Source organism: Poecilia reticulata, linkage group LG16, assembly GCF_000633615.1.
Source record: "Poecilia reticulata strain Guanapo linkage group LG16, Guppy_female_1.0+MT, whole genome shotgun sequence".
NCBI classification, from domain to species: domain Eukaryota; kingdom Metazoa; phylum Chordata; class Actinopteri; order Cyprinodontiformes; family Poeciliidae; genus Poecilia; species Poecilia reticulata.
Genome location: NC_024346.1, coordinates 5,157,459 through 5,168,358, shown reverse-complemented (window position 1 = coordinate 5,168,358; position 10,900 = coordinate 5,157,459). Strand labels below are relative to the sequence as shown.

The 10,900-nt window shown below is 41.6% G+C and overlaps 2 protein-coding genes across 3 annotated transcripts in view; both read right to left on the bottom strand.

The window, feature by feature from the left end:
* meox2a (mesenchyme homeobox 2a) overlaps positions 1 to 5,627 on the bottom strand; it is a 12,764-nt gene extending 7,137 nt beyond the window's left edge. Inside the window, exons 1-2 of the mRNA XM_017309633.1 lie at positions 5,056 to 5,627; positions 1,373 to 1,545 (exon numbers count right to left, since the gene is read on the bottom strand). Coding sequence (XP_017165122.1) covers positions 1,373 to 1,545; positions 5,056 to 5,605 — 723 coding nt within the window. The 5' untranslated portion in view covers positions 5,606 to 5,627. The remainder of the gene's footprint in view (positions 1 to 1,372; positions 1,546 to 5,055) is intronic.
* Positions 5,628 to 5,650: 23 nt separating this feature from the next.
* The window catches only part of crppa (CDP-L-ribitol pyrophosphorylase A), an 82,371-nt gene continuing 77,121 nt past the window's right edge, over positions 5,651 to 10,900 (bottom strand). The window contains exon 11 of one of the 2 annotated variants that reach the window (XM_017309632.1): positions 5,651 to 5,740. The gene's annotated coding sequence lies outside the window, so the exon portion shown is untranslated. Of the gene's footprint in view, positions 5,741 to 5,867; positions 5,957 to 10,900 lie in introns of those variants that run through there. The other variant, XM_017309631.1, reaches the window with a different exon arrangement.

Here is a 10,900-nt window from a genome sequence, read left to right as displayed (position 1 = left end):
TATATAATATTTTCTAAAAACTGCTACACCTGTTACAATTACATAATTTCTCCTTAGAAATAATGAATAACATCTGGTTTAAGATGCGACTCCAGCAACCAGAGCTGGTCGTCTAATTTATGAGGTCCGTTGCCATGGCTACTCTATAAAACGACGAGTGGGTGTGCCATGCTACTTTCTACATACTGCTGATAGTAAAAAAGTGAAGGTGCTGCGTGCCATTATTACCATTAACTGTTGCATTGGTTTGGTGTGGAGAGCTTCACATAGCAGCTTAATCTGCACAGTTTATACTGAAAGGGAGAAATGTGCCAGTGTGGAGTTTGGTCTCCTCTAACCAACATAGAGAAACAGACAAAGATGCTGTAGCTGAACCAAAGGTCCTGTCCTCCAGCTTTTGAGATTATTAGGAATATTTTAGACCTTTTCCTTCTGAATAAATACGTTTTGATGCCGTGCTAAATCTAAAGTTTGAAAAACACCAGCAGAGATGTTGGCCACTGCTTGAAGCATTCACTTTTGGAGTAATTAGGAATAATCCAAAAAATATAAAGAAGGATGATCTAAAGGAAATGGTGTCAAACTCATTTTTATTTTGGGTCATATCGAGACTGTAAATACCAAATGTATCAATAAAACCCACTAAAAACTGTTAAAATACTGTATTTGCAGTTGATGGGTAATTTTAAAAAATTAAATTCATCATCTTTTCACATTCAGCAGTTCACAACTGGCCACATAAAAATCTATGGCGGGCCGTAGTTGGCCCCCGAACCTCGAGTTTGATACACGTGATCCAAAGGAACCAATATCCAGATCATTTCCTCCAGTGGACTGGATCACATGACATCAAGTCAAAGCAAACATGTTTACCTTTTAGATTTGCCTCCAAGGCATCAGCTAAAAACTCCTGATGAATTTTTACGTTGGATCTGCGGTCCGTCTAACCACCAAAATCACTGGCGGCGCGTCAACTAGGTGTGAGTTACGGCTTCCTAAAGGGTGTCAGAACGACAAGCCGCGCGCCGCTTCCTTCCTCCAACCGTTTGTCTCCTGTTATTTATTTCACCTGCCTGCGTTTTACAGCGAGCGGCCCACGCTCGGAGAGGGGAAGCGGCTTGCTAGACAGCACTTCCTTCAACCTCGTCTGCAGCCCGCCTGAAAGAATAGACGGGAACATCTGGAATATGATCGTCCAATGACGCAGCCACATCTGGAGCTCAATGAGCCCCCGCAACAGAGTTACCAAAACACAGTAGCGAGTGAAAAGCCTTCCTGTAGTCCTGAGGGCGCCTCTGTTTTCACAACATGGCATTAATGTGCTAATGGAGGGTTCGGTAAGGCCTGAGCCCGGGGGTGAGCGGGGACGTACTTGTCTCTCGGTGAGGTCGAGGTTCACGGCGATCTCGTAGCGCCTTAGCCGGGTCAGGTAGTTGTGGTGGGCGAACTCGGCCTCCAGCTCGCGGATTTGCTCCTTGGTGAACGCCGTCCTCTCCTTCCTGGGCTTGCTGCTCACGTCTGGCTTGTAGTTCCCGTCCTGGGACTCTGAAATCAAACACCACACTGGGGTTTCTCTTAAGCTCAGGGCAGAAAGTGAAAACGAAGACAGGTGCAAGACAAAAGGTGTCTGTCAAGCTCAACTGTCCAGTTGTTGTTTATAAAGCTTCAGAGTGGATGGAAGGACTTGCTTTTTTCCCCCTGAAGTTTATCAGAAAAACTAAACAGGAAACGGTACTTCCAGACTCTCTGTTTGCTTTCTTTTTAGATTTGTTTTGAAAGTTGTTCACAATCAGCGAAAAAATGAGTCCCCTAAGAACACAAGGACTCTGAAGTAAGGCCTGAATTTAATACAAGAAAAACAAATTGTTCACTTGCATGAGACATAAAGGAAAAACTTTAATATCCAGCATCGTTTGAGTTCGGCACAGCTGCTTTTCTTTGCTCATGCACTTCAAAATGAGCTCCAAATTGTTAATTTGCCTTTCAAATCTTCCCTGTTTTATAGCGTTTTCTGCGGCTTCGCTGGACTCGCTTCACATGCACATACCAGTCTTAAAGGAAGCAACAATCGCCATGGAAACTCAGCAATGGTTCGGTTCTGCAGCGTGCGCTAATCCAACAGGTCTGCGTCAAGCTAAACTGTAAATAGTCCTGCAGACACATCTAAGGTTTCTTCTCCTGCAGACGAAGGAAGCCCTGTTGGTGCTGTCTTTCTGTCTAATTAGAAGAACGGCTTTTACATACCACCTAAACAGCCAGAGGGAAAGATGCAGAGGCCGACTGAGAAGCCAAGACAAACAAACACAGACGTAAACTGCAAGAATTCCCACATAAATTTTGTAAAATTAAACATGGTATTGCTTCTCCCCGCAGCTCGTGCCTGGCTCCCCTCTGACCCGGCTTTCCCCTCCCTGTAATTTTAAACCGAGCAGCAAGTTGCCGATCCTGAAGCGGGGCCTTCAGACAATCTGACCTGCTGCCTTTCCTTTACACAGACATTGCGTAAAAGAAGGGGGGAAAAAAAAAAAAAGAATAAAATGAAAGCAGAAGACAGACAGCCGCTTTAGAGCAGGCGGGCCTGCAGTTAAAACGAGCGGGGGAGCTTTTATGGCACCGCCGCTGCACCACACCAATTAGGTCCCCGCTGTAACTTTCATCTGTCCACAAAAAAGGAGGAATAATGCGGGCAAAGCACACACACCCAGACGGGGCATGCCGTTTGAGGCTGCCAAATGAACCTGGCAAAGTTCAGCAGGGATCTTCAGGGGAAACGACAGAAGAATAGATCCTCGAAAGTAAAACCCTCTGCTGTAAAATTTGTGTTTTTTAAATTTATTTTGTTCTCAAATTCAAGCAAACCGAACTCAAAGTGGCTTTAGGAAGATTCCTACTCGTCATTCCTGCTTTTGTAGACAACAATGCCTCAACAAATTAAAGCCATTTTATTGTCCCACTCTGAAAATCTGGTATTTTTTTAAAGGACAACCACTCCCTTGACAGCCCTATAAACTGGGGATAGACACCCGAAGCCTCGCATGCCCAAGAAAAAAATGAGCAGGTTGCCCTGAAACCAGACACCCTGACTCATCTCATTAGCTCAGCCTGCAGCCGAGCTCGAGGAAACAGCCTCAACTGGGTACCGGCAGCAGAACCCGTTCAGATCGGAGGGGGGAAAATGAATTCTCGGGTTTGGTTTTCATTTCTGCATCTAAATTCAAGTTTCCCCTGCAGCTCCTGGTCCAGATGCTGAAACCCAATCAGAGCTGCATCTCATGCGAAAGGCAGCGGCCTGATATTTAGACAGCTGACTGAGGCGGCGGCACAGCCAGCCTCCATAATCAGAGTGATTGGTCGCACGGCGGCGAGGACGCGCCGCTCCTCTGAGGCTGCGGGGGAAAGCGGGACCTGGAAGAAGCAGAAGCTCGGTTTTCGAAGCAGCAGAGGAAAATTCGAGGTAGTTTGTGGAATTAGTGGATTAAACGTGTGATTGCACCGCTTTCCATGAGGATAACAGATCATTCAGCAGAAGACAAACAAAACGATGAGCTTGGGTTTCATGATTGAGCCATTTTTCCTTGCGCTGCAGTAAATTGTTGGATAAATTTGAAATCTAATTGTTCCCAGTTGTTTTTGTTTTCAGGCCTGTTCAAATAAAACCAGCCAGAAAATGCAGAAAAATATAGAGAAAACAAACTTTATAAATTAGATCGTGTTGTGGCATATTGATAATAAAGGAGCTGGTTTGTTGGTTTCATGATTGCGATTATTTTGTGCTGCCCATTTGATGATGCACATGGAAGTGAAGTGACACGTTTATTGCCAAAAATCAACTCAAATTAACATTTTGTTGTTTTCACAATAAAATCCCACAAAATGTCCTGATAACATTTTAGTCTCCTGCCAAGTTCGCCTGCAATTTGAGCAAAAACATCAGACAAAAATCAGTGGTTTTGACAATAAACACACCTTCTAAAAGGATTCAGCAGATCAGTTGTGAGGATTTCAGTGTTTAACCGGACAGAAGGAGCAGGGAGGAGTCGTTTCCCTGAAGCTCTGACTAACATCACGTTCCCAGCAAGCGGCTCGGTGACCCAAACCTGACCGTTTGTCATCAAAATGATTGATTATCTTGGTGGGAAAAGTTCTGCAGGTCTTCCAGGTGAAATTTGGATAAAACTGGTTCAAGTTTATTCAAAATAAAAAAGAGTTGAACCTGTTGGTTTGTTTTTAAAAGCTTGTATAAACAGCTAATTGCAAATTGATTTAAGTAAATTAATTTATTAAAATTTCCCTGCTTTAAAAAATTATTAATTTAAAACACGTATTAAATTGGCGTTAAAAGGGGAATATTTAAGATTTATTTTCAAATGCTAATAAATCTTTATTTTTATTTTTTTTTAATAGTCCCACCTACCGTCTAGAATTTCCTAGACTATTGTATATTTTTAAGAAACGCCCCAAACTGTGATTTATATTAACCACAAGATTTAAACAGGAAAAGCAGGAAAAGTCTGCATCTGCCGGGCGTTTAGTGCGGCACGAGGCGCCGCTGCTGCCCTTTTACAATCCATGACATCAATTCTTTACCGTGCACCTCATTTTCTGCCCTCTGAAGAGTGTCGCAACAAACCAGATGTGATTTTTTTTTTTTTAAAGCAAAACACGGCGGCGGTAGTAAGAAGTGCCTCTGCAGTTGTGATATGGCCTTTTGCCCCGCGCTTCGGTGCGCCTGCAGCCTGAATCAGCCAACACCTACAAACTGCTTCTCAGACACGCTTTTTGTTTTTCTATCCGAGCTGCAGAGCTCCCAACAGCTGAGCTGTTGAATGATCCTGACTGACGCGTACAGATGTTTGTGGTATCCTGGAGCTCTGGCTGGAAAAAGCTGATATTTATTGTAAAAGCGTTTCCCTTTCAAAAAGATCTCCAAAGAATTTCAACATCAGTCTTTTTGTTTTTCAATGTGTCAAAGCGGATTATTTTCCCCAGCAGACATGTGGGAATAGGAAGAAATTACTCCTGTTTGCTTCCTTTTTCTCCCAGAATTCATCTTACCTGAGCTGTCGCTTTTCCTCTTGCCGTTCCTCTTCTCCGCTTCAGCGGGTGACAGAGTCTGCCTGCCGAAGTCTGCAGGCACACAGGAAGCCCCCGTCGGGGTGCTGCCGCTGCCCAGAGTCGGGGTGCTGGCGCACATGCTGGGTGGCCCGGGGTGGCCCAGGTCCGGCGGCGTGGGCCCGTTCTCATGGGACGACAGGGAATGCGGGTGGCAAAGGCCGTGGCGTGAGCCGCCGCCAGGTGACGGCATCTGTGGGATGTGCCAGGATCCGTGGTGCTGAGGCTGGTGGTGGTGATGCTGCTGGGAGGGCAGGTGGCTCCGGTGGTGGTGGTGCTGGCCGGGAAACAGGCCGTCGTCGCCCGAGTAGCTGGAGATGACGCACGGGGACGGCGAGGACGTGGAGGAGGAGGACGAGGAAGAGGCCAGGTCGGGGTAGGAGATGTGATCCGAGCGTCCGTGGAGAGTCAGGGGGGACTGGGTGAAGGCGGGATGCAGGGCCTGCGCCGGGGCGTGGGGGCTGCGCAGGCAGCCGAACAGCGTGTGATCCATGGAGCCCAAACACACACACGGCCCTCCAGTGAGGCCGGGATGAGCGAAGTCAAGAAAACCAACCCAAAAAAAAAAGGAAAAAGGAACGATCACAAGCACATATCCAGGTTACTTCCCCAAAACTTTTCCTTTAAGCTGAAACAAGAAAAGAAAAAAAATTAGAAATGAAATAGTCAGAAAGCAAAAGAGGTTGAGAAATGGGCGTCCTGTGGTAATCCAGAGCATGCGGCTGGTTGGCAGGCTGTGCAGGGTAAACAGAAAGCCCAGGACAAGCTGCAGCAGAGCTTCTCAGATGTCAGGAGGAACAGAGGACTGGAGCTCGAGGCTGGAAGCACAGGAGGTTCCTAGGAGCTGCAGAACGAGGGGAGTCAAGGAAGGGGATGTTATAAATAGGGTGTAACGTGAGAGGGAGGCTGGGTCACAGGCTGCATAGGCTCCACTGACCACATATATATGATCATCCTCCAAAAAGCACAGCACAATAAATCTGCACTATTAAAAAGGCTGAGCTTTAGGAAAGAAAGGCAGTTTAATCTGGACTCGGATTTGACCTCTGATGCCCACCTTTTCTTTTTTCTTTTTTTTTTTACTTCCTCTTTAGGAAAACGCCGTTGGTGCTTGGTGGGTGGGGCGGAGGGGAAGGGAGGTCGCATGAGGGGAAGTGGGAGATGGAAGGGAGAGGTGTCAAAGGTTAACCCAGCATGTTACCCTGCGTTTGTCAGCATGGACTCAAACCAGAACCTCACTATCCTCGGGTCAAGCTCAGATCGCCGTAATGCTTCCTGGTTTTAAAAAAAACTTTTTTAATGATGTTTTGCTAATTGTTGCGTTTGGTTTCTGCCCTCATTTTGCTTCACATCACATCTGCATTAAATCTTGCAGATCATGTGTTTATTATTCACCATGAATAGGGAACAAACTGCTAGAAAACTGGGAAACTGCTGAAACACTGAGGATAAAAACCCACCTGTTCTGAGTTAATTTGATTCCTATCAACTGGAACATTAATCAATATGTCAGCTGTATATTTGGTTATTGATTTTGTTGACAGTATGTGACAAAATGTAATGTTTTTGCTTGTTTCATAATTGGTTAGTTTATAAAGTTTTTATGACGTAAGGTACTTTGAACTACTTGTTGCTGAAATGTGTTTTACAAATAATCTTGACTTTGACTTTATTTGAGGCTTTCATCATTTCTATACTCTTCAGTTATTATTGTTTCAAATAACCTAAAATGACCTGAGGCGTACCTCAAGGTTTCATATCAAGCCCAGTTTTTTTTTCCAATTCTTAATCACTTATTGCCTGAAGTTATTTACAATTTTATATACATATATACCATATATACATAGTAGAGCCGGGATTTTATCGCTTTCATTTTAGCTTAATTACATAGAAATTACTGCGTTAAAAATACTAATGCAATCAGTTTCTTTTTTTTACAAACAAATGTCCCGAGCCGGAACCTTTGTATTTTGTTTCTGGTACACCTGTAAATCTGACGCACAAGTGACATCCCCAAATAACGGCAATTTGAGCGACAAAGCTGCTTTTCTTGGCACATTGAGGGTTAATTTTTGCTTCAACAAATGATCTATTGGGCCTGGAAAAGACTATTGTGTGTAAGTTATATAAAAAAGGAGTTGGCCCCTCAGCGAAGCTTTTCACGCCTAAAGTAGCATCTCAAAGCTAAACATGTTGCAGCAGCAGCAGCAGCACAGACGTCCCTAATGTCGATGCCCACATTTCTAAAGAAGGATTTTTATCAAAGACATTTTATGAATGATCAAGTTTTCCTGAAAACTGATTGGGTGAAACAGAACTTTGCACCAAAATGATGATTGAATCACCAAAATAACAGATTAAAAACAATAAATACATTTGTTGTTCAGCGTGTATGCAATAATTCAGAAGCTTTATGATGCAAATTAGCAACATTAGGGATTAACGTTAATTTTCACATCCCTGGTATTTAGATTTTTGTTTTGATACTGAAATTGAAATTTAACTAAAACACAAGTTTGGGGCACTTCGTGGCTCAGCTGGCGCCACATATATGTTTTAGAGCCTATATTTTTTAAAGAATCTGCTTTATGCTGATGACACTGAGATTTACTTAGAAGTTGTAGCTTTCAAATGCAAAAATGTTTGGCTTGTATGAAAAGATTGCTCTGCCTTCAAAATAAGTTAATTTCTTGGAAACAGCTTCTTAAATGTCCTCCATTTTTTTATTTTTTGTTCTCCTGTTTAATTCACCTCAGTTGATTTTGTATTTTTTTTGTCTTTTTTTGCTTCATTCAAGCTCATTTTGTTGTATTTTAAACATCCATTCATGCACTGCATCCATTTTATCCTGTTGAATTGGTTTTCCAGCAGTCAGTAAGCAGAAGGCAGAGTACACTCTGGACAGATCGGTTCTATTTACTTTAAGATTTATGTTTTTGGCACCTGGAGAAAAAAAAAAACATTCATTTTTATTTATAAATATGCTTCGTAAGTAAGATTTGATGGAGTTTTATTGCTGCTGCTTCATGTTGAACCAGTTTTCTTCATTTACTTTTAAAAAGCTGAATTTCTTAAAAGTTCATAACCAATATTTATTTGCATTAAAATGAAAGTGGTGTGATTTTTATGCTTCTTAGATATTTAGATACATTTTCATCCTGTATTAAAAATATTTAACATGACAGAAATATTCTTTCAAATTAAAATCAACACTGTCTTTGGCATTTTGCACCGAACTAAATAAATTTGTGCTCCGCTCCAGAATAGATAAAATAAATTGTAATTTTATAGCTGCCTCAGAAACTCTGCAGCTCAGTCAGATTTTACAGGGGGAACAGTCACAATACAGCCACACTATGGGGATCCAGCTGGACGTCGCAGGCTGTGCCACAGAGTCTGTGGGCCGCCTGAGAAAGGAAATTAATTCCTCTTTGAGAGAAAATCACTTTAGCAGATAGCATGGCGGAGGCAGGCAGTAACTTTGCCGCTGCCGGCGTCCCCCCTGCCGCCCCCTCCAGTCCCTCCAAGGCTTCAGCAGGCAGCAGAAGCAGAGCAGCAGAGGAAAAGCACTATATGGTGAGTGAGTGTCAAACTCTTCTACTGTTTATCTTGCAAATTAAGGCTATTAGCAGGTTAGTCCAGGCTATATATTTGAGCAGGTATTAATGCACACGTGTTTTCAATCTTGTAGCTGGTCTTGAAGCACTGACGGCCCGTGGCGTGGGTGTTTCCCCTCAGTCTCTACCTCGTCGTGGGTCCAAAATATTCCACTGTCTGGCCTTTTTTTTTTAATTAGGTTAAAAATACACCCATCATTTTGACCAGACCTGAAAGTCTTTGTTTTATTTTTTAAATATATGTTGAGATATTTATAGCACTGTTAAACATCTTCTGTCTCTGAAGTCAAATGTTGGAGTTTATAAGCTGTTAACACCTAAATTAATTCATTTTCTCCAGCTGATATAAATGTACACTTTAGACAGTTTTTTTTGTGAAAAGTGACATTTGTGCTTTACAAACACAAATGCAGGAGGAAAGCGAGGGATAAAAAGAGTTTCCCATGGGTTTGTGGTTGTGATGAGCTCAACGCTGTGATGGGCCGCGGCGGTTAGGGTGGCAAGTTTTCTTCCACAGTCAACAGAAACCCATAGGAAGGTGTGTTGCTAAAACCTGTGGCTGTCAGTCACAACAGCAGGGAGGATTACAGCGAACGCAGCTCAGTGTCGCTGTCACGGAAAGAAAACATCCATCCACCGCCTCCTCACTGCTTTTCCGGCTCCCAAAATAAGCAAACTTCACTTTGCAATAAAAAAAAAGAAAAGCATCATTTAAAGTTTTCAAAAACAAAAACATACAGTATTCAATTATTTGTGCATTTTTATGCTACAACAGCTCTGGAAAAAGATTTAGAGACCACTTGAAGTGATCCGTTTCTCTGCTTTTACTTTTTATAGGTTTATGTTTGAGTAAAATGAACTTTGTTCTTTTATTCTATAAACTATTGACAACACGTCTCCAAAATTACAAGCAAAAATGTTATATTTATTTGCAAAAAATGAGAAATGGTCAAAATAACAAAAAAGTTGCAGAGCTTTCAGACCTCAAATAATGCAAAGAAAACAAGTTTATCAATCAGTCAATCAAGCACATTTCAGCAGCAAGGCATTTCAAGGAGCTTTACATAATTAAAGAAAAAAATAAAAACAGCACGTGACATTGAATAAACAGTAAGAAAGAGAAAGAGATTTTAAAAAAAAGTTTATGTTCATTTCTAAACAACAATACTAATGTTTTAATGAGGAAGAGTTCAGAAATCAATATTTGGTGGAATAACCAGGTTTTCAATGGGGTTCAGTGCAGGGGGCTCTTCGGTCTTTTTCCAGAGCTGTATGTATAGGTATGCATTAAATTAACAGTAAAAACAGAGTTAGCAACATTTTTTGAGGATTTTGTGGTTTCAGAAACTGTTTATAGTAGAAATACTCCAATCAATTCGACTGGGAATGAAATCAAAATTTCCCTTCAGCATCTGTGATCACAAACAGCAGGTAAAATGCACAGAAATATTTTTTATTAATTTGATGTATGAAAATCATCTTCTACTAATTTTAGTCAATACATTAATCAACCAAAAGTATGTGCTTTAATGCACTTTACAAAAAAAAAAAAAACTGAAAAAGGTTAATATGCTTTGATGCATAAACTGGGAAGATATTTAGTTCTCGGATCAATTTGAAACTCCTGCAGCACATTTATTGCTTCTTTTGTGGTTTATTTAGCAGGGAGTCTGACCAGTCCATCTCTGGTTTATTTTATGCCGTGTTCTTCTAAAATATTGTGCAAGTGGATAAAAATAAAGTGTCAGACTGAGAAGAGGTGGGAAGAATGTTTGGTAAGTTTTAATCCTGTGTCTGCTTCCTTTTATGTTCCCACATTTAACAGCTCTTTTATTTGTGTTTGACGTGTAATTTGCTTCGTGGCAGAAAAGCTTTGATGCTGCTCCTGACTTCACACTGTTTTAAATGAACATTTACAAAGACAGAGAGTGTGCATGTGTACAGAGACATTATTAAATGTTTTCGTTCTTATTTTAGCTCGCAGCTAATATGGAAACATTCAGAGATTTTAGTGCTCAGGAAACCTCATTTAATACATTAAGTGCAAAGTTTCTTTTAAAGCAAAAACTGATGTGCTTATTTTAGCTGGTCTGAAAATCCTCACTAATTTTTACCATAAAGTTTTTTAGTTGTAGAAGGAGTCCTCACGTTGATATATATATATATATATA